Source organism: Solanum verrucosum, unplaced genomic scaffold, assembly GCF_900185275.1.
Source record: "Solanum verrucosum unplaced genomic scaffold, falcon-dt-bn FXZP01000060.1, whole genome shotgun sequence".
NCBI classification, from domain to species: Eukaryota; Viridiplantae; Streptophyta; class Magnoliopsida; order Solanales; family Solanaceae; genus Solanum; species Solanum verrucosum.
The window spans coordinates 5,443,851-5,467,240 of NW_026020129.1; the positions used below are offsets into that span (position 1 = coordinate 5,443,851).

Below are 23,390 nucleotides of genomic sequence, written 5' to 3' on the forward strand. Positions count from 1 at the left end.
TTTTGATTCCGTAGTGACTTAACTCGAAAGTAGATGTGATTACTATCTGAGCAACTTCCACTTGTCAAATAAATTGAAACAAAGGAGTGACTATTTTTTTTAAAAAAAGAAGATATAACAGTTCCTAAAATGGAAAAAAAAATAAAAAATGGAAAAAAATGTTTTCCTATTTTCCAGCTCATATTGAAATTGCTAGTATTTTTTTTTTTACCTAATAAACAAAATCCCAAAAGAGAACACACAAAACCAAAAAACAAAAAACCAAACACAAAATAAAGCAGCGCCATACAAAAAGGTGAAAACCTTCCAAATCCCCTCTTCAATGGCTTCTTCCTTGGTTTTGCCTTCTCCTTCTTCAGCTTCAACTTCTTATTCTACTCATCTATTTTCCTCTTCTCGCTCTTCTCTCACTCATAAAAGCTTCGTTCCCAAACGAATCCATCTTCGGACCTCTGTTGTAAGTCCTTTTACATGAATTGATTTTATTTTTTTTTTGGTTTTTTTTGGATGTAAAACAATGCGTCCTACCTATTTGATGAAAAGGGTCTCTGAAAAATTGATTCTTTATATTGATTGTGTAGTATATTGCTCAAATGGAATTGAATTTACAGAGAATTTATATGCTTTTAGGTTTCAGTTTTATGGTTAAAGGTTCCGTTTTGGTTGCTGAAAAGTGTGTGCTATGTTGCTTATGGACATTTGTTTGTTTTAGGCTTAATACATGGATAACCAATAAATTTCATTTAGACACTCGAGCTCTGCTGTAAGTCCTATTACATGAATTGATTTGGGTTTCATTTCTTTTTTTGTTTGATTTAAAACAATGTCTGCTACCTATTTGATGAAAAGGGTTTCTGAAAAATTGATTATTTATATTGATTTTGCGGTGTATTGTTCATATGGAATTGAATTTACATAGCATTTCTATGCTTTCATGTTTCAGTTTTATCTGTTGAAACTTTGTTAAAGGTGCAATATTGATTGCTGAAAAGTGTATTTTAAAAAAAAAAAAAATTAACTGAAAAGTGTATGCCATGCTGCTTATGGGTATTTGTATGTATTTGATTGTTTTAGGCTTACTTAATACATGTACAACCAATAAATTTCATTTAGATGCTCAAACTATGCTTGTTACAATTGAGCACTTGGACACATGTTCCTATTATGCCTTTGTTTTGTTATGATGCTCAAACTATTCTTTACGTTTCTATGTAGAAGCTTTTATTGAAAGCAAGTCATAAGAATCTAAGTGCTGAAAAACATAGTTAGTGCTAAAGCTGATTTAACTATAAACAGTTATGTGATTGGTTAAAACTTAAAAGTGATACATAAACTATTGATGTGTATGGTCAAAATTATAAATGCTTTTAAAGCTATATACAAATAATATAAATTAAAAAAGTGAATTTACAAGGAGAAAGATGAATGTAGAAGTGGAATGCCAAAGGAGTTAGGATTTGTATTGGGAAGAGTGTTTTGGGTATTTCAAAGTTATTAGGGATAAAATTGTACAAGTCTTGTCAAACCGAAGTGCTTAAAAGCTAAAGACATAAGTTGGGCTGCACATTGTATGGCTTTTTAATTGTTTTGGGTTATAAGCACTTTTGGATTTTCCCGAACATATAGATAAGTCAAAAGATGCTTACTGGGTTACTGGATTAGAAGAGGTGGAAGCTAGAGCCAGAAGAGATGGTAGAAAATCATTCCACATTGCATCTGGTGGACTGTGTGGAGAGAGAGAAATAGCAGATGTTTTGAAGATATATTCAATTCCATTCATAGAGTTAAATGGAATTGTATTGCATCTTTCTATTTTTGGTGTAAAGAAACAAATATAGAGGAATTAGAGCTTGTAGCTCTGTTAGGTTCTCTATAAGTCTTCCTTATTCTCTTCTTTTGTTCCTTTTTTGAAGGTCTCTTGCATATCCTTAATGCTGAGGAATACAACATTAGCAGTTTAAAAAAAAGGTGCTTATAAGTTGGTTTGACCAGCTTATATAAGTTAACCCAAACGCCCTCTCAGATATCTGTCTTAACGGGTCATAGTTATTCTTGTACTGTTAAGTGAAGGATAATTTGAAATAGATAAAAGTGATTAGAAAAATGGACTCATTTCATGAAATTTGCTAATTTAGAACAAATTAGGAAATTTAGTTTGACTTGATTAAAGCAAAGGGACCTGAGTTTGCTCTTCCTTTCTGAATTCACTGATATGAGTTGGAAGTTTGTTCAAGCTCCAACTTTGGTTGGTGAAAAATTTATGGTGCTTGCTTTTATATTATATTAGCTCTACAATTTTTTTCTTTATCTTATATCATTTGCTTGTGTATCAGAATTGTGAAATAAGTGAACCAGTGAATGGGAAGCCTCGCGTGCCAATCATCAATGATGGAACACTTCCAAAGTTCTTGCAAGCAAGTTGCCTGCAGAATTCAGTTAGTAGAAACAATAATAGGCTGAAGATATTCACTGGAACTGCAAATCCTTCGCTTTCTCAGGTACACCAGACGATTGCTAATGGAGTTATGTGTATATGCTGTGTTTTATTCAATGCTTTGTGATTTCAAAATTCAGTTTAGTATATCTTCCAATCATATTTGATTAAATGACAGTCAAGAGCTTCTTATTTGCCTTGAAATTCCCTTCCAGGATGTCATAGTTTTGTGCTTCCTCAATTTCAAAATAATAGTTCAGTGGTTTAAATTTGTTATCAACTAATTACTGAAATTGGACTAGCCTTACTAACAGGAAAAGAAAACAAGTCCTTGGGGGACTGCCTCCACTTGTACATTGTTCTTGACTATTCTAGCCTTCTCAAGGATATAGTTTCGGAACTTGGGATGGAGAATGGTTCGCTTTCAGTTTGAATGTTTAAGCTTTAAATTTCAGTCTCATCAATTATTCAGAATTTCTTCCATTTAAATATTGCATAAGAAGTGGGTATAGAATTTGATACACTTATATTCTTTCCTATGTTTCTGGTCTTACTTTCTAGAATCTAACTGGTTGAATACCTGATGAAGCATAGGAACGGAGAAAGATGGAAGATTTCTTTGTTTTCTCTCTTACTAGGAAAGAGACACAATTACAAATATATCTGAAATTTCCGTTACAAGAGTTCTTCATATTTTTGTTTTAGTAACTATTTACTTTTCTCCGCAATCTTCAAAATATAAGAATCATTGTTAGTTCTAGCCATGAAATCCATCTGACTTCTTTTAAGTTTATGCTATATCTCTCTTTACAACTGACACAGCATCTTTTTTCACTTAGGAAATTGCTTGGTACATGGGCTTTGAGCTGGGAAAGGTCAAGATCAAGCGCTTTGCTGATGGTGAGATTTATGTTCAGTTGCAAGAGAGTGTTCGAGGCTGTGATGTCTACTTGGTTCAATCTACATGTCCTCCGGCCAATGAAAACCTTATGGAGCTTCTGGTAATGATAGATGCATGTCGAAGGGCTTCTGCCAAGACAATTACTGCAGTTATTCCATACTTTGGATATGCCAGAGCTGATAGAAAGGCAAGTTAGATTCCGTTGCAAATTATATGCTTGCAAGCTTCAAGTTTTTGTTTCTTTGCCTCCTTTTGTTTGTTTCTGCTCCACTTTGAGGTGGGAATGGGTGTGGCATTGACCTCTGTATACCTGTATGATAATACTCAAAAAGTGATTTCAAAAGGAGGGTAGAGCCTAACCTGACATTTCTCTCTGCGCTTATGAAGTTATGAGTAGAAGTACTGTCACTATTTTCTTGCATCCTCTTCTGGTTGTTTAATATCTTAGTGTTCTTTACTATTGATTAGTGCAACGATTTGTCAGGAAGTCTCTCTTTGTGTCCTTTTTTACTACTTTCTTTTCATATGCATTGGGATTTTTTCAGTTGGCAATAAGGATTTACAAATGTGAAGACAATTTTTACATCATTTTATTACGTTCTAATAATTTTAAATTTTCTTTTTACAGACACAAGGTCGTGAATCCATTGGCGCCAAATTGGTTGCGAACCTTATAACTGAAGCAGGCGCGGATCGTGTTTTGGCTTGTGATCTGCACTCTGGGCAATCCATGGGTTACTTTGACATTCCAGTGGATCATGTGTACTGTCAGGTAATCTCTTCTGTACTGTTGAAAATGTCAAGTGTTGCCCATTTTGAATTGGAAAATAAGCAGTCTCCATTCTTTGCGTGCACAGCCTGTTGTCCTTGATTACCTTGCTAGCAAGAAAATTTCGTCTGATGATTTGGTAGTGGTCTCTCCTGATGTTGGCGGAGTTGCTAGAGCACGTGCCTTCGCAAAAAAGTTATCTGATGCACCTTTAGCCATTGTGGACAAAAGGCGGCACGGACATAATGTAGCTGAGGTAGATACAAAGCTAAACCTTGTTACTGCAGTTTATTGCATTGATATGCATTTTCGTTTTCTTCTTTTTCTTTTCTTCTCGTGGAAACAATGTCTGAGTTCTGGTCTCGCAATAGATTAGGTGAAGCTCTCCTTAAAAGTTCTATAAACTGTAGCAATGATTTGTCCTTGCAATTGTTTACCATTATTTAATGAGTGTACCCTATGCTTCAATTCCCCCACCCACCAACCCACTCACCCCCACCTCACCCATCCACTCACCCCCACCTCACCCTCTTCCTTTTTTTCCCCTTCTCTTTTGCATTTCCATGTTTTAAGGGGAATGGTGGAAGGTGAAAAGGTCCTTTGAGATCCTCCTGTCTGAAAGTGCTGTATAGGTTCAGGACTGTTTATTATGGCTTGCAACGGACTAGCAGTCTAAAGAAGTTCTTTTCTATAAAGTAGGCGCTATTTCTGTGTTCAATTCTCATAGTTTATAAGCATTCCTCCCCAGTCAAGTAACTTGTTACAAACTCTTTTTTTTGGTACAAGTAAATGTAATTCATAAATGAAGTACCGAGAAGATACTGTAAATGTATGAATTCTATGGACCTAACTCCTTTATGTGATGCTAAATATTGGCTAATACATCAAATAATTATTTTTCGTGGGTCACTGATTGTGTTGTGACATGCATCTATCTGCACTTCTTCTTTAGTCTACCTCAACATGATTTTGGTGCTTTTTGATATAATTTTCTCTATGTAGGGATCATCATCTTAATTATTCCTTTTAAGGGTAAGACTGTACAATAGACCTTTGTAGTCCAGCTTTTCCTCGGACCCTGCGCATAGTGGGAGCCTTAGTGCACCCGGCTGCCCTATAATTTGTTGCTTACATCTCTTGATTGAGCATCCCAAATAACAGAGGGGAAGACCCCTGATATGCTTGAATGCAAATGAAAAGATGTTATTAGCTATTATTATACTACATAAAGCATTAAACTGTGTGTGTGTTTCTTCTTGCAACATTTCTTTCAATGCATCCTATTTTTTCCCCGAGTCATTATTTTGTTGTGTTGCAGGTTATGAACCTGATAGGTGATGTTAAAGGAAAAGTTGCAGTTATGGTGGATGACATGATTGACACAGCAGGTTAGTTGGACGCATTAATCAAATAATAATGTCAATCCAAAACCTGGAAAAAAATGGTTTATTAGTCTTCATTCTTTTTAGCATGAGCACTAACTGAAGCAGTGAACTAAAAAAAAACTGTGGTGATCTGTTGAGTATCCTCTATCTCGAGTCGTTTGCCCGAAAACTTTTGGTTTTTATGTTCATCTTTTTTCCATTTCTGCATCTTCTTCAGATTAATTTTGTCTCAACTAGAACTTCCACTAGGATCACATGTGCAATGTGGAGTTCCTTTCGTTTTTGTTTGGCTTATTCTCTCTTTATGAGGCCTGGTTTGAAATTATGTGTTAACTTTATGCTTATGGGTCTTAGGGACTATTGCCAAAGGCGCAGCGCTATTGCATCAGGAGGGCGCACGTGAAGTTTATGCATGTTGTACTCATGCTGTTTTCAGGTAACATTTCTCATTTATTTGAGACATTATGCTGCATTAAGAAAATGGATCCACTTCAACACAATCTATCTTGTGTGAAATATTTTCTATTAAGCGTGTTGCTTAAATTGCCTTTATATTAACTTACTATTTGATATTCTTGTTTTGACAGCCCTCCTGCGATTGAGAGGTTGTCAAGTGGCCTTTTTCAAGAGGTCATCGTCACAAACACAATTCCTGCAATAGAAAAAAACTGTTTTCCACAGCTTACTGTTCTTTCAGTTGCAAATCTTCTCGGTGAAACAATTTGGCGAGTGCATGATGATTGTTCTGTTAGTAGCATTTTCCAGTAGGTAGGAGAGATACTAGCAACCCCACAGGTTACCGTGAGCACTTGTTTAGCTACTGTTTTTTTTTGTTCTTCAAATCATCTTACCTCATTTTGCTCTTCCATCAGTTGACACCTCCATTGGCATATGCATCTTTCCTTTACCTTAGAGGTGACTGACATGCAGAGTCAATATATTCTTCTCTCTTTTTTTCGCTCGTCTACATTAAGTCCTACATTTTTGTTGTTCTTAAGTTAGATAGTTGGAAGGATAGGACGATGGTAGGCCATGTGCTTATTTTTCAGTTAGGATTGATTCATGCTCTGAAATTTGAATCCTGAAAATGCTGCTGTGACATTATCCCTCATCTTTGCCAAAGATCGATATGAAGCTCCTGTCCGAGCCTCAGGCAGGTTGATATGAAACTCCTGTCCAAGCTTCAGTTCCTGCCTGAATTTTGACTCTTGCCACACCTATGGAGCTTTGTTTTATTATGGCATTTATTTGTTTGAGTAGAAACTGGTCCAGTGAGAACTATTGGAAGGACAGACAAATTGATTGTAATGTCCTGTGCCTGAATGTTTGTTCAGAACTTGTTATTTTGACAATGCATGGACGAGCAAGATAACAACCGTCCTCTATAACAATATTTTTGCTATAACGGCCAAGCTTTTTGGAACCAATTTTTCATGTTATGTCATATCATATGTTCTCCATAGCAACATTTTGCTATAACAATAAAAGAAACAAATATAAGCAAACAATGTTGTTATTAAAAGATGTTTGACTGTATATTTGTGTCGGTGCAATAAAAAGGACTTTAGAGATTGGCATAATACATAAACAAACACTCAACTTGGCCTCAACTGGCAAGTAAATACTCCAATTTTGCATATGCACATATACATTTCAACTTGTCACCATTGTGTCAGTTGAACACTCTAATGTACAAAATGATCATCTAGACATATCTACGGTGTATGTGGTACATCAATGTCGGGTGTCCATGGGACATAGTTGGGACGAGTTGAATGTCTATACGTGTACCTTGAAACTTGGATAACGAATCAGGAGATGACTTCTTGAACACTCGTAAATGGGAAGAGAGTTGTGCTCGCCGCGAGGCCAAGTTTGAGTATATGTTTATGTATTATGTTCCATGAGTTGATGAAGATTGAAAGAAATGCAATTAGTAATTTTATTCAATTGACCTCAAGTTACAAGCATAACACTTACTCTAAATGTAAAAAAACTTTGAAATTTCTACCTAGACATAATTTTACTAAAATATACAGTTGTTCCCTTCTATTCTAATGGGGTAATGTAAACAAACAAAGTAATACAATAAAAAGAGAAATTAGGAAAATCAATGTATGAACTAAATTCACACTAAGGGATACAAGCCTATGAAAAAATACATTATAGGATGTCCCAGATCAAAATCAAATACAAAGGAAAACTCACTTTGTACAAAACATTAGACACATTTTTCTTGTAGCCAGCTCTAGTATATGATATGTTCTTTTTTTGTTGCGAGTTGTATTCTGGCAACTCACCTAATGTTAGTTTTTATCTGCAGAAGTTTCATCTTTTAGTACTCTCCAATCTCTAGCAGAATGTCAGGATGTACTGAAGCACTTTTAACATTGAGAACTCTCTGTAGTTTTCTGTGGTCAAATATTTCCACTTCTACTGAGAACATTGAGCTTACAGGTCTATGATCTGATAGTTTTAACTCTGCGCGCTTGTAAAACAGCTGTTTTATACCTTTTCCTAACCATAGTATACGATCACACCTGCATAAACATGAAGAAAATACAGTTAAAATTTATGTCATGCTTCTCGCGATTCTTCTAGACTATCAAACTTGTTGCTTACCATGCTGGTGATCTCTTCTTTTCCCCTTCTCTCGTAATTTCTCCGTTGTATCTATCACTGTTGAATTCATACTTGTAAGTTGGTGCAAAGTTAACCAATCCTTCCTTCCAACCAGCAAAGACATGCCCATTTTGGAGTTCTTTGTGTAACTGCTCATGAGATGCAACACTAATTCGTTTAGTTTTCGTAGGAATTTATGCATAAAATGGAAACTTGAGACAAAGTTTAGTATTGACTTACTTGATCACTGTTGAGTAGTTCATCCCATTGCTTATTGGCAACAAGCTTCCGTACCTCAGCATCCGCCATACTGATTCGATAATTTAAGTCTCCAAACCAGAATATCTGACTGTAGATGTTGAAGTAAAGTTATATATATTGTTTGTAGTTACTGAATTAACATGTCTTAACGCGAAAAACTGAAATGGTTGTTGAGTTCACTGTAGAGGTACTTACTCATGAGATGGAATTGTTTGTGGTTCATCTGTATCTGTGTCAAATATGGACGTGAAATGAGTACGTCTCATGATTTCATTGACATCAGAGTTACGCCTTTGCTCTGCCCCTTCCTTTTGTCCGGATGACAAATGAGAACAAACAAAGCATAGCCGCGACTGATAAAGAGACATGCTCACAGAAACAGATCCCTGTAATGGCATGTCATCACTTCTAAGTCAGCTATTAGTGCTATAATTGGCTTATGGATCATTTACAAGTGTAGACAGATACATAAGGGGTCGGAGAAAGAGATAGGGGGAATCGAAAGCAGTAAGAGCCTGATTGTCTTAACTGAAAGAAGAAGCATTACCTTATTGCCCATGTATCCCATAAGTCCAATTCCAACAGCAGAGACTTGCAAGTTGTTTATATGCCTCCTCAATCTTCGACGTACCCAAACTGATACATATATACCAACCATCTGCTTGCTGACAATACGTACATACATTGGACGAGACTTCACTGTATGATCTAGAAGTGAATTTTCTTCTTTGACCTCTGGAAATTCATCAAACATGTCATTTTCCTCATCAAAAAATTGATCAGGGCCATCAGAAAGAGCATCAAGAACTACAGGTTCTTCTTTTTGATCCATTGACATCAATCCTAAGTTTCCTGAGCTTTGGTGCACCCTTTTTAACCCTCTACCGTCTAATCCTGTAGTGTCAAAAGCAAGAAGATTGTCTATGGTACCAAAACCAAATCTCGCGGTACTACTGAAGACTCTCCTCAACTTAAAATTAGAAGAAAGAACTTGAGATGTCGCATCCAGTGGACGTTCAGGCCAATCCAATCTACTGTCACAATCAATGCCATATATCCTCTTTAAATAGAGATTCTTTCCTAAGTTGATAGTATTGTTCTGGAAAATCAAAGCTGTATCGAGTGATGCCTCATCTTCCATTCTATCCAGCTCAGGAGCATCAACCGCATCCGCCATTATGTCATCAGCAGAAGAAGTCCTTAAAACTGGAGAAGGCGGAGCACTATAACTCTTGAGCTTAGTTTCAGGTTCCTCCGTCCTGTTTAATGTTCTTCGGATGATCGCCTCCCATTTCGGAACTGGCCTTCTATTTTCTGCTCCCAGTACATTTCCAGCATTCAGAGGGACCACCTCTTGGAATCTGTAAACAGCAGATACAAACTTTTAAGGTTGAACTCATTTATGTGTCTTCTAATTTTCAACAAACAACATGTTGCAGGTCATAAACAACTACATCATATAAACTCAATAGATTCAATAAATGGATCTTCGGCCTAACTCAACCCCAAAAGCTAGCTCGAGAGGTGAGTATTTTCCAGGTCACATATAAAGAGACCATCCACCCCGTAAGAGCCCGATGTTGGACTCTTCAACCCCACACACCCAAGACTAGACATCTGAAGCGTGGACAATTTTTTAATATGGAGGACCTAACATTAGGTAGCAAGAGGTAAGATGAGTTCTGGTCTGATATCATGTTAAAGAAATGAACATCGGGGCTAACTCAACCCCAAAAGCTAGCTCAAAGATGGGACTCTTCAACATGGATTTACTGCACAACGGATTTGACATGAGCTAAAACAAACAGGAAATCTGCTACAGTTCATTGGAAAGTTCCTAAAAGTATTTTATGCATACCCAAGAATATAGATATCTGCTGGTTCTTGCATACAAAGCCACTCATCAATATCTAGATCTTCATCAGGAAGTCTTCCTGCCACATTCCATGTACCAACTGTAACTCTGCAGAAAATCAAGGCTTATATAAATCTTCTAACTCTTCCAACCGGCCTTCAAGTCCGAAAAAAATCAAACCAAACCACCATGTAACTGATTGTAAAGACAAACCTCACTTCTTTCGTGTTAATATACTGAGCTCTCAAAGTTTCTGATTTCCCTCTCCTGTGTCTCGGTGTATACTCAACCGAACGCTTCCCTGATCAATTCAAAGTTCAACTAATCAAACATCATAATAAGAGTACTCAATCAGTATAAACAGGACACAAACTTAATGATCGAACTGATGAGTCTCAGTTTAATATATGAAAAGGAGTTGATGTTTTCATTGGAATTTTCATTAGCACCTGTAGTTTGAGTCTGGCATTCATTAAGCTTCCCCGGTTTTCGATGTCCATGATCTTCAACCATCCTTTCATCTTTGAGTGAGCAAGCTAGAAATTCACAACTAATCAATAACAAATATCATGAATCAATTTTTTTCATATATATATATGAAAATTTACATACCATCATCTTCGCTCTCCGTTTCGGTATCAGCTTCATCTTCACTAAAATCATACACCTTAGGTGGAATATTCAGCCATTTCTTCATCACAATGGATGGCCAAAAGGCCTACAACAAAACAACAGCTTAACGTTTGAAAAACTTATTAATATGAATACAATATATATACATAAAACAGAACATGTAAACACACACCTGAGATGATCTCTTTCCCCTTCTTGTTTTCATTTGCATAACACACAATCAAGAAAACAGAAAACAAAACAGAAACAGAAAAGAAGGGAGTAAATGTTTCAAGTGTTGGTGTGAGTTTAATATGTAATATATTTATGTATATAAGGGGGCAAGAAAAAAGGTTGTCAATTTGGTCAGACTTTTTTTAATACAAAAAAGATTCTAAGTAAGAACAAATGGAAAGGACAGAAGAACTATTGGCCAAAAAAAAACTTAACAGATATATGCTGTCCTCCAACTTGTATATCACAAAAAAAATAAAATTAAAAAAATCTTGAATGGTCCTAAAACTTGTCATTTTATTGAAAAAAAAAGGTTGATATTATTGTTAGACACAAATTAAAAGAAGTATAAAAATTCAATGAAGTCATTATCAATTACAAGAAATCTCAAGCACTAAAAGTTCAGTAATTAATGCTTGCACTCCTCAAAGGAAAACGGAGTCAGAATTTTTATTAAGGGGTTTAAAATATAAAAAAAAAATCTAAGAGGGTCAACATCTACTATATATACATAAAAAAAAATTAATTTTAATTATGTATAAACAGTATAATTTTCTGTTGAAAGAGGTTCGGATGAACTCTTGATCATGGATATAAGCCATTGACACCAAAAGTTAGGACAGATTTTTATGCTAATAAAATATTCCAAAATGCAAATCAGCTGCTTTAATCTTTATTTCATGGTTGTAACTACAAGACAAAATTAATTAAAAAATTCCAGAATGATACAGACCATATTAATGTGGAATATTTAAAAAGGATTAAGATCTAGTTTTTTTTATTTTAAAAAAAGGTAGTTAATCACTTTGTTTAATTAAGGGTTTATTAAAATTTACAGTTGAGTGATCAAGCTACAGGTATTGGCTTCTCATTGCACCTAGAGCCTAAGTTAGCTTGACCAACCAATCACAATTAGGCTGCCTACCCCTTCTTTCTCTCCCTAGGACCGGTTCCGTGGGTTCAATCTGATACGAAAAAATAATTTTAAAAATAGGTGGTCTTGAATTTTGACTCTGTTTATCTCATCGACTAAATGTCAAGTTTAATAAGTTTTGCTCCATAGGCAATACTTTGAACTATTGACATTGATGATTTGACCATAGAGTAAGCGGGATGAATAATTCAAGATCATCCAGTTTCAAGGTCTTCTTTAGGCATAATTTAAAAGGCAAAATAGCAGTAAGCATTCTCCACATTCAATCCTAAGGTTATGAATTTAATTCATCACAAAAATAAAAAAGATGAAAGCTTCTAGCAATGGCGAAATTAATTTTCTTTATTGAAGTGTCGAAATAATAAAAAAAAAGATATACACACCTAAAAAAAAATAAAAAAAATCAACCTATAATAAACATGATACACAAAAGTAAAATTTTAACCTTAGTAAGTAAGTAAACTATATAATTTTTTGACCAATAAATATTCACAAGTCTGTCATTTGACACTCTTTGGCATAAGGTATCTCCACCACTATTCCTAAAGAGTGGTAGAGAAAAGAAACTCAACAAATTGCTTTTTAACTAAAAAAAATGTACACATGCAAAAAAGAAAAAAAGAAAAGCAAAATGTATACATACAATGCAAGTGTTAATTTGGTACCATATTGTGGGATTGTGATTAATTCGCTATCGTATCACATAAGATTTATTAAAGGAAAAACTCAATTTGTTGAGATTCTTTTTCTTACTTTAGGCTCAAAATCGAGACCTTAAAATAATAAGGGAGGACCGACTACAAGAAAAGTAAAGTTTCGTTGACTCATCAATCAAGGTTATTTCCATTTAATCAGTAAAGGAAAAAAAAGAAAGCAAAGCTTAATTAGCGAAATTTATAAGCCCAAACGTTATCACACTCTTAGAATAGAGTCTCAACGTACCAGTGTATACCTAGTTCCATAGCTAGGCTAGTCACTAGCTAGAGAACGACCAACCTACTGAATTGAAGAATTTTTTATTCATTCCATCACAATCCTTGATTATTATTCATTGACTCTAGTTTCTGCAATAACTTTGCCCCAATGTAACCTTAACCACAACATATTATTTTTTAAAAAAATAATCAATTCTTTTTAAGTCAATTTGATTAAGTGAAGATGTGAGTGATAACGAACAAAACCTAAAAACGTGTAATTAAGAAAATGCAACTTGTAAAGAAAAGACACCGCCTGACTTGCACATAATATTAAGATTCCAAAAAACCCCACAACCAAAAAAAATATGTGGTCACCTTCTTATGAAAAATAAAATAAAATAAAAAACCAGATTAACAAAATTATAAGTCAATGCTTCATTACTAATTAAAAAAGTTAGCGTTCACATTGAATTAAACAGTTGTAAAGTTATAGGCCGGATGGTATATATATAAATACAAATAAACATATACAATATACAAGTTACATAAATATAAATATGGATAAAAGATTAGCATATGGTGGATGATAGCTATCTAATCACAACCCATAACCAAAGGGATTAATTAAATTTACAAGAAATGAAACATTAAATTAAGTTGTGGATCAACAAAATTATATAAGTTTAGTGATCATGAAGTGAACAAATTTATTTATTGTTTTAGCAAAAAAAAAAATAATGTTTCACTTATTTCCGGCTCTCTATAGTTTTAACAACCAAAAAAACAAAATAATGTTTGACTTATTTCCGGCTCTCTATAGTTTTAACAACCAAATCGTCTAAAGGAACCTGTTTTAGTGACCGTATGAGGAAGTTTTATTCATTAAAGTCAATTTCAAACTTTCGATAATCGCTTATCCTATGGTATATAGGTGAGCTTCAGATGAACTTCATTCAAAAATACCACCGCCCCAAGAGTCAAAAAGAAAATAAATATGCATAATAAGTCTTAGATCAATGAATAAACTGAAATGAATGAAGAGACATTTCTCACTCAACATGTTAAAATAGAAGACCAAAAAAAGACACTCATGACTACAACATGCTGTGAAAAAAGAATATTAGACGAACATTTTTCATCATATTTTCGAAACACACTTGAATATAGATATTACGAATGTTATCACATATATAACCAAATAATTTGTTATCTCACCAATCAAAACGATTTCTTAGTTACTTGATATCTATGGTGAATAAGAATATAAGAACTATCTAGAATAACACTTAGTTGAGACATGACAAGATATATATAACACAAGTCATAACTCATCATAATGTATAAAATAGTATATATAGAGTGGGACCAAAATAGAAGGCACTAATTACAAGAAACAAATGAAGAAATGATGTAATGGGTTGAAGGATATGGGTAGTGGGACAAAGTAAAGAGCACTAAATGTGGAGGTAATATATGTTGAATAATATCATAAAAAATAACAGTTGTCTTTGAAGGTGACTTTAGATTGAAGCCATGGAAAACTATTAAAAGTGGCTATAAAGGTAATAATAGTAATAGTCGTGGATAAGTAAAGATATTTTTTAATATGGGACCAAATAGGGCAAGTGTACGAAAGGAGTACCTTTCCTTTTAAGAACATGCTAGAAGGAATTGCGGAGCAAAAATTAGTTCATGAAAATTTGATTCGTTCAATTTATTTAAGTTTGATTTAGTCACTGACTTGCTATTTTCAAATTGAAAGTTAATTTCCTCGTCATCTAAACTAGACTCATTTCTTTTCTAGGAAGGTCCTTCTAAAATTATGTTTAGTGCCACTTTACTATTTTCTCGATCGGTAGTTGGGATTTCAAAATATTTTTTTTATTTGATATGTTTTATATATAGTTATAGTAAGAAAAAAAAATCATTTGGTACTGAAATAATTTTTAAAAATAAACAAAAAAAATAAAATCTTAATACCTAAGAATTGGGTGAACTAAGTTATAATTCATTATTAGTCCATTCCAACTCAATCAATTTAATCCAAGTAACTTTTAATGGGGTTAGAAGCGTTTTCAATATAATTCATATTTTGTATTTATTTGATGAGAAATACAAGTCTGTATTGTCCACTTTCTTCATCCCCTTATCAAAATAATTAAAAAGGAAGATGAGATTGTTTCTTATTTTCGCGCTTATATATTAGCGCAATCTATTTTAATCCAATCATTTGACCCCCTTATATTAAAACCCATTTATTTATTTATTACCTTAGATTTTTCTGCATAAAACTTCTGCTCTGAAATCTGAATTTTATCAGAATTGTTTAATGATTAATATGATGTTTTTTAATTAAACAAAAAAATATAGGCGCCGAAATCAGAAACTCATGTGTATTGTATTATTATTATTTTAATATAATTTTTAGAAACTAATGTTTTCTTGTGGTCGGTCTGTCCATTTTTATTTTTATTTTTGCTTTTGTTTTTTTGTTAGCATGATTGTAAATAAATTAGAATAATAATGTAAATCCTTTACTACCCACAATTCAGAAATTTCTTAATACTTCAATCATTAAAAATTCTTAAATTTTTGAAAAATATTATAATTTTAAAAGTAACATCAACTCAGTGATAATTAAGAATATAAAGATTGAATTCATCATGTTAAAATTTTGAAATTACCTCTAAATCATCTTCCATTTAAATTTATTTTAGACCAAGAATGAACAAAATAAAAATAAAAAATATTAGAAACTTTCTGTGTTTTCTGAAAAAAAACTAAAAAACAAATATTGTCCACATTGTTTAAGGGAAACCAATCATTTTTATATGCAATGTGAAGCAAGGATTTGCAATCTATATTCCAGAATATAAATTTAAAACATGGAGAAACAAGAGATTATAATTTATGACTTAATTTTTAATTTAATTATTAATTTTATAATTAATTATTTTTTAAATATGAAATTTATTATATTCAAAAGAGGAAATGATGATATAATACAATTATTATTATTATATTTTTATTTTTAAAAAAACGTATCAAATTAATATTAGACAACTAAAAATGAATGTAGGAATTATTAGTTTAGGCATAGGATACCTTATTAAGTAAAGTCTCTTCTTGAGGAGTTTGACCACAAACTTTTCTAGAAAAGTTTGCAAGCTTTTTGCTTGTTTCTATTTTATTTTTCTTAAAAGTTTCCAAAAAACAAGTTGGAAAAAAGCGTGTGGGAGCATTTATTTTTTGTACAAAGAATGTTCTTAAAAAATAAGAAAAACAAGTTCTATAAATTATATTTTTTATTAATTATTTATATTTCGTCCTTTAATATATATCATCTTCATCCTACCCACGTAGCACTATCCCCATCGTCCCATACACTCTAATACACTTACCCTCATTTCTCATATATTTATTTAAATTATATATAAATAATTTTAAGATAATATTTCTTACTTAACGATTTACATAAAATAAATGAAAATTCACTTTTTTAATAATAAAAAAAATCATAAAAAATATTTTCGTTCCTACCAAACACAAATATATTTAATTTGGTCATTTGTGCAGGATATTGAGGAGTATAGTACTATTGATAGGATGGATTGGAACTTCCTCAAATAGCAAAAATTATAAACAACACGGGAACAAAAAAGAATAGGCAAATGATTCATTCCTTTACAAATCTCCCGTTGGTTTCATTATCAAAAATAAATATTTTATTTTACTTATCCATTTTAGTAAATCAAAAAAATTGTTTTTTCTCAGTACTATTTTTATTATTAAATAACTATATAAAATAATAATAATCAAATTTAGAATCCAAAATATAATTTGGTAAAATACACCTTTAATTAAAAAAAGTTACGACATATGTCAAGTCAATATGAATCAAATAATACGAAACAAAGGGAGTATTAAAAATCTATTACTCATCAAACTTCTTCAAAAGAGAAGAAAAAAAGATCCAAAAAAGGTGTTCAAATGATGGAAAGCATGTAGGTGTTAGTCACAAAAGAGAGAAGTACGTGGACAATTTGATCTCAACATCATAACTTATAAGACCTAACAATGATTATAATTATAGTGGTTAGTGTGGATTAACATATAGCTGTCAGTATTAAGAAATACTACCACTAACACTATTTTTTTGGTTTTTCATTTTGTGTTTGATATCTACATTGGAGTCTGACTATACCCAGATTCACATTGAGAAGTTCCACATTGAAGATAAACACATTCTCTAACAAAGACAACTCTGGACCAAGGAAATTCGACCCCAACATATAAGCAATTAGTAGAAAATATGTGATAAAACTTCTTATTCAAAAGAGGTTCTCCATAAATATTTCCTATAAGGAATTCAAATGGAAATCATGTGTCTATTAATCATGAGGAAGCATAGTATATGAGGACAATTTGATCACAACAATGTAATTGTAATGGATTATGGTCTGGACGAATAAACATATATACCTGTCACTTCTAATAAATAAATAATATATATATAATAATAATTGGTTCTCTTCCGACTCTTGAATCTCTTTGAAATTCGATTAATTCAAATTTACGCTGAAAATTTTCAATTTGGGAGTGTTCTCAGTTCTCAAAGACGTGGCTTCATACACAAGCTTCGAATTCAAAATTTTGATCAAAGATGAAAGAATACAGATTACTATATCACAATTTTTGATAGTCTAACAATACAATAATTCTCTCGCCTACTTCGTCTTACCACCCCTCCCAATCACAAGTAGTTTCTATCACCTACCATTAACTGTTAATAATATAAGAGTATCATTAGCAATAAGGCTACTATTTAATTTTCACGTTTGATCTTAATCTGAGATTTTGGGTTCGAGCCCTGTATATGAAAGAGTTCTTGGTAGATAGCCCTTCCTCCCGAATGGGATCCAAAGCTGTGTGAATTCAAAATAGTCAGAAATTAATGTGGATATGGAATACCAAATGAAATATATATATATATATATATATATATATAGGAAACACTCTATTTCCTTACAGTGGGTAGGGTTGTTCAAAACCAATAATTTTGTTATTGGGTCAATGGTTCGGGTTAATGATTTATCGATTCGGGTCTCGATTTACTATAAACTTCTTATCGACTTATCGATTCGGGTCTCGGTTTGGCCATATTTCTAGCCGGGTGCCCCGATAAGAAGTTTAATAAATTACATTTATATCACTTAAGGCCTTAGGCACTTTTAGCCTTTAGGGTTTACACTTCAATCTTCAGACTCTTTACAGTGACTTTATAGTTGACACTCAAATTTCATAATAATATTCCAAAGTTGCGACATCACTCATTGATTCATTGTCACTGCTCCCACGCCGGCAAGTTATATTGAATATTATTCTCTAAGTGTCTTAATTGAGATTCAAATGGTTGATTCCCTTACTTTAAGTGTTTGTTTTTATCTTCTCATTACAGTGAGTGAGTATTGGACTAGAAAAATTCATCGGTGACTACTGACTACTGCGTACTGTTAATGAGTGATTAGTCCATTAGTAATTCTCAATGAAAATTATGTGAACTGTTAACGATTAACCTAATAACCGAACCGATAAATCGATATCTTAACGGTTCCATAATGATTTAGCATGATCACAAAAAGATAACCGATAAAATTCCAAAACCAAACTGACCGATACACAACCCTAACATAAACAAATATGCTAATTAATTATTATAGGATTCAATTTCTCTTCACCTGCTCCTATTTTTTATTTTATTTTATTTTCATTAGCTTTACAACTAAGATATTTTTCTTATCTTTTTGTTTTCTATTCTTCTTGATGTTTAAGTTAATTTTCTTTTTTCTCTATCCCTTTCAAAAATTTCCCCCACTTTATTTATTTAATACATTCAATTGGTTATTTCTCAGAATCGTAATTGACTTTGCTTGTTATTTTTTGTCATTATCAAAGTTTAAATTCTTTTGTTTTATTTAATTAATTTCATTTCCTTCTATTGATTTGGGGTACACTTGTCAAATCAAGCATCTTATAAGTCACAACTATTTTTCATCTGAGCGATTAAAATAACAAAAGATTCATCCATTAAATTAGTTGTTCTTAAAGTGATTATTAGCATGCTTTAATTCTAGTTAAATAATTTAATTAGAAACTAAAACTCTACTAATACAATTTAGAGGTCGATTTTCAACAACCTTATGTCATCAATCTAAAAGATATTATGTTAATCGATTACCTAATTACGCGTAATAGTAGACATTAAATTTTTAATTAAGACCTTTTCATCAATATCCATTGGTTTTGTAATAATTAATTAACCAAGGTACAGAACTAACAACTAAAGTGACAGGTGGCCTTTATTAATTAAAAAAAAATTGATACAAAGATTTTCACAGTATTCTAGACAAAATATTTAGGGGGAAAGGGGTTGGCCAAAAGGAAAAAGAAGGTACTAACATACGAGACATTCCAAATAGCTAGTAACGTGGCGGAGTCGAAAATTTTATTAAGAGTTCAAAATACGAAGAAGTAAATATACGAAGAATTGAAGGAGCCGAGATTGAACATCTACTATATATAGAGACAAGAGGTATTGCTCAAATGTTAAGCACCCTTCACCTCCCGTCCTGAAAAGGGTGAAGCCAAAATTTTCATTAAGGAGTTCAATATATAAAAAAGTAAACATATGAAGAAGTCGAGAGAATTCAAATATATATATATATATATATATTATTTTTTATTTTTTATTTTTTAAAATTATTTTCTTGCTAAAGGTGGTCGAATTCGGAAGAACCCCAGTACTCATGTAGTGCCCCTCTTATTGAGATTGTAAGTTCAAGTTATCAAGAAATCAAAATGGGTAAAAATTCCTAAAGAGAGATAAAACTAAACATATATGTAAAAAGAAATTGTCAAGGGGGTTCAGATGAATTACCTCAATGCTTAGATTTTTCTTTTTAGAAAGTTAAAAAAATAATAATTTAAATTTGAAGATTAATTTTAAAAAAGATGCTGGTTTATCAAGTTGACCCATTATTTCAAGTTTGAAAAAGAGCTTTTTTTTTTGGAGTTCTCAAATTTTCATTGACAATTTTAATTGTACTTTGTTTTTGTTAATGATTAGTGCAAGGCAGTCAATATTCTGCATAATTATATTTCCTGTGCATGCATGATATTTTAATTAATTAAGAGGTACATGGAATTATTAATTTAAATATTTTTATTTTTCACATTCATGCATCTGTTTACTTTTTGGCAAGGCAAATGACTACATGGAATGTTTACAAATAAAAAATCTATCATACTTTAGTAATCATAACTAAAATTGGAATATATAGTTTGGATTTGGTTTGTTCATTTTTCTGATTTTTATTGCCCAAATCTTCCTAGGGAACAAAGTGAATATATTATATATCACTTTTAGATATAGGTCTTTAATTTATTTGTTTATTTTGGTTCATTATTTAATTAACCATATATATGTTTCATTGTTAAAAGTGGAAAATATGTCTATATATTATACCCATACCGACTTTTCTACTACTAGATCTTCTTTTAGGACCAATCCTAATTGACAATTGGATATGTACATAAGATATTGTTTTATGAAACTCCCAACATATAATTACCTAATTTTGTCCACCACAACCAGCTCCTATTTGTCATGTTCTTGATAAATTGAAATTGCGCAATATATTATTTAATTAACTATCTCTAATACTTCTTCGGTTTGCCTTGACCTCTTTTGAAACTATCAATAGATCACAGCCTCTCACACCTCCCCACTGAAACATCTGATTATCTCTTCACATGTCCAAACCATCTGACTTTTACCTTCACCATTTGTCCTCCAACGAAGCACTCACACCTTGTCCCCGATTTTCTCATTTCTAATCCTATCTTTTTTTAATGTGTTCATACATCCATCACAATATCCTAATTTCTTCAACTATATATCAACTCCTGAACGACGAGAGTTCTTGACTGACTAACACTCTGTCTCATACAATATATATATATAAAAAAAAAATTTGGTCCAACTATCACTAGAGCTTGTCTTTAATTATTGGTGGCACTTTCTCATCACTCAACACTCGATATGTGAGTTTCCATTTCATCCACCTTAAATCAGTGCGATGAGTGACATTCTCGTCAATCTTTTTAATTTTTTGGATAAAAGACTCAAAATACTTCAAACTTTGCTTCCTCTTTTGGATGACATATTTATCTTTATCATCAAGCCTTATTTCTATATCTGCCTCATGCCTTACGCCACACAACTATCACTCCAAAAAGTTAAAGAGGATTCAACATCTATATATTAATAAAATTTGACTTTCGAAAACAAAAAGTGACAAATAAAATTAAACAGAGAGTAATTCCCCATTTGGTCTTTGTTTAGTTAGTCAATCTCACAATCAAAATATGCTTATAATACCATGATGACACTTACTAGATATGAGTAATTTGTTCAAATCCAATAAACTTTGCGTACGTGTTACAAAAATCCCCTAAATTAGTACCAAAAAATAATAATCAAAACCTAATAATAGAATGTTCACAGATATTTTCCTCTAGGTTTAGCAAACTTCCATTACTTAGGAAACATCACTTTCGATAAACTACCCAACTCTTAGTGTTCCGCGTTCGAATGAAACGTCTCATTTTCCTTTTTCCCCGTTGTTTCTCTCATTTTGTCCATTTCGAATATCCACCAAAATGACAAGAGTGACATAGCTGTTTCTCACATTGGACGATTTAATTTATCAACAAAAAAAAAAAAAAGGTTCCACTATAGTATATGATAATAATAATGTTGCTGGATTTCTGTCTATATTCTCCAGTATTTGTCAAACTGATAGTAATGGTAATATTCTTCGTGTAACCTGTCACATCAATTCTTCATTTCCGTTCTTTCTTTCTTTATACTGTTCTGCCTTAAAGATCTATCGAAAACAGTTTCTCTATCTCTAAAATAGTGATAAAGTTTGTATATACTTTACGCTATCTAAATTAATCCACTTTATGAGATTACACTGAATATGTTGTTATTATAACATGTCACGTCGATTCAAAAAGAAAAACGATTGGTATTCTTAAGTTACACGAATATTTCACAAATTGACATTTATTGGAACTGTATAAATATGGTATATATATACATCAACATCCGTCCTTTTGATTAATATACATAAAATGATAAAACAAGGTCCAAAAATGTACGATGCTTATGTGTCTCAATTCTTAGTATAATTCTTATATAACACTGTTCGAATTTTGAGAAATGAAATTTTAATTGTAATATGTCATGATGTTTATGTGATTATAAAATTATATCATTAAGATTAAAATTGAAGTCTAAAATTATTATTTTTTCTTAAATATAAAAATATATCATTTTTAACAATTTTATTTTTAAAAGGTGTCACTTTCACAATGAGAGAAAAATAATGTATAAATGTTAAATCACAATTTTATTATTTTTATACATCAATTTAATCAGCAACATGAAATTCTCAAATACTAATTGAAATTATGAAGGGGGGCATTTTTGTTTTGGATCTACAACAATAGGTTCAAAAGACGAAAAAATAATAATTTAAAAATGTTCACCAGAAACTGTTATCCAATTAATAAGTTAGGAACTTTTTAGATATAAGTAAAAAGTTAGTATTTCTTTGCGTTAAGATATCTATTATATAAATTTTCAATTTCAAGTGGAACAAAATTTTATTTCATTTTTGTTTTTCATCCAGTGTTTAGTATGCGCATTGAAGTCTGACTATTCTGGATTTGCACCGCAACGCTCCCTACCAAGGATTATTCCATACCCAGGACTCAAACCCAAGATAGGAGCAGCCTCATCCGTTGTATCACATCCCTCGATAACGGACAAGAAATAAGATAAATATGATCTAGAATTCTGGATATACAAAAATTAAAATAGTAATAACTGTAATTGATTTTTATTAATAAAAAATTACAGCTTTTAATTGTACTCATACATCAACTTAAATAGCCAAAACGAAACTCAAAACTCATGAGTACTAATTGAAATAAATCATAGTAATACTTTTTCGAATTAATTAACATTATAAAATTATCATCGTTCACATTTTGCCTCACATTCATCAAGAGTAGGATAGCATTCTTGAGCATGAGATATTACACAACAATATTGTCCTCCTGCACCAGGAATTTGGAGGCAGTGATCATATTTTATTTCTGGTTTAGCGCTCGTACTTTCATCACCTGCATTTCGTAAAATGGAGATATAAGAATACATATAATTTTATGTTTATACACTGATAATAATATAAAAATAATTTAATATGGACATACATTGATGAAGAGCCAAAAGGGAGAACAAAATAAAGCAAAGTAGCAAAATTGACTGAAGGGAGAATTTTGTGGAGGCCATTGAAAAATATATGATTTAATATTTTGCTTAAAAGTTTAAAGGT

At 32.0% G+C, this 23,390-nt stretch overlaps 2 protein-coding genes across 2 annotated transcripts; one reads left to right on the forward strand and one right to left on the reverse strand.

The window, feature by feature from the left end:
- Window positions 1-254: 254 nt before the first annotated feature.
- Window positions 255-6,633, forward strand: LOC125826959 (ribose-phosphate pyrophosphokinase 1). The gene is made up of 8 exons (XM_049506313.1): window positions 255-457; window positions 2,334-2,498; window positions 3,274-3,522; window positions 3,964-4,107; window positions 4,193-4,360; window positions 5,423-5,492; window positions 5,844-5,925; window positions 6,077-6,633. Exons 1-8 carry the CDS (start codon window positions 323-325, stop codon window positions 6,255-6,257), a joined length of 1,194 nt encoding a protein of 397 aa, XP_049362270.1. The 5' UTR covers window positions 255-322; the 3' UTR covers window positions 6,258-6,633.
- Window positions 6,634-7,642: 1,009 nt separating this feature from the next.
- Window positions 7,643-11,192, reverse strand: LOC125826911 (type I inositol polyphosphate 5-phosphatase 2-like). Its single transcript, XM_049506262.1, has 10 exons — window positions 11,033-11,192; window positions 10,840-10,945; window positions 10,677-10,763; window positions 10,441-10,528; window positions 10,231-10,335; window positions 8,920-9,733; window positions 8,568-8,758; window positions 8,352-8,460; window positions 8,112-8,260; window positions 7,643-8,029 (listed from the first exon to the last, which is right to left on the reverse strand). Exons 1-10 carry the CDS (start codon window positions 11,069-11,071, stop codon window positions 7,825-7,827), a joined length of 1,893 nt encoding a protein of 630 aa, XP_049362219.1. The 5' UTR covers window positions 11,072-11,192; the 3' UTR covers window positions 7,643-7,824.
- Between the last annotated feature and the right edge of the window lie 12,198 nt (window positions 11,193-23,390).

Excerpts from the sequence above, each read along its gene's own strand:
- LOC125826959 (XM_049506313.1), top strand. The coding sequence starts at position 323 with ATGGCTTCTTCCTTGGTTTTGCCTTCTCCTTCTTCAGCTTCAACTTCT. Across the intron at positions 3,523-3,963 it reads ATGCCAGAGCTGATAGAAAG|ACACAAGGTCGTGAATCCAT; the intron begins GCAAGTTAGATT and ends TTCTTTTTACAG. Across the intron at positions 5,926-6,076 it reads TGTACTCATGCTGTTTTCAG|CCCTCCTGCGATTGAGAGGT; the intron begins GTAACATTTCTC and ends TTGTTTTGACAG.
- LOC125826911 (XM_049506262.1), bottom strand. The coding sequence starts at position 11,071 with ATGCAAATGAAAACAAGAAGGGGAAAGAGATCATCTCAG. Across the intron at positions 9,734-10,230 it reads GCAGATATCTATATTCTTGG|ATTCCAAGAGGTGGTCCCTC; the intron begins GTATGCATAAAA and ends TGCTGTTTACAG. Across the intron at positions 8,461-8,567 it reads CAAACAATTCCATCTCATGA|TCAGATATTCTGGTTTGGAG; the intron begins GTAAGTACCTCT and ends CAACATCTACAG.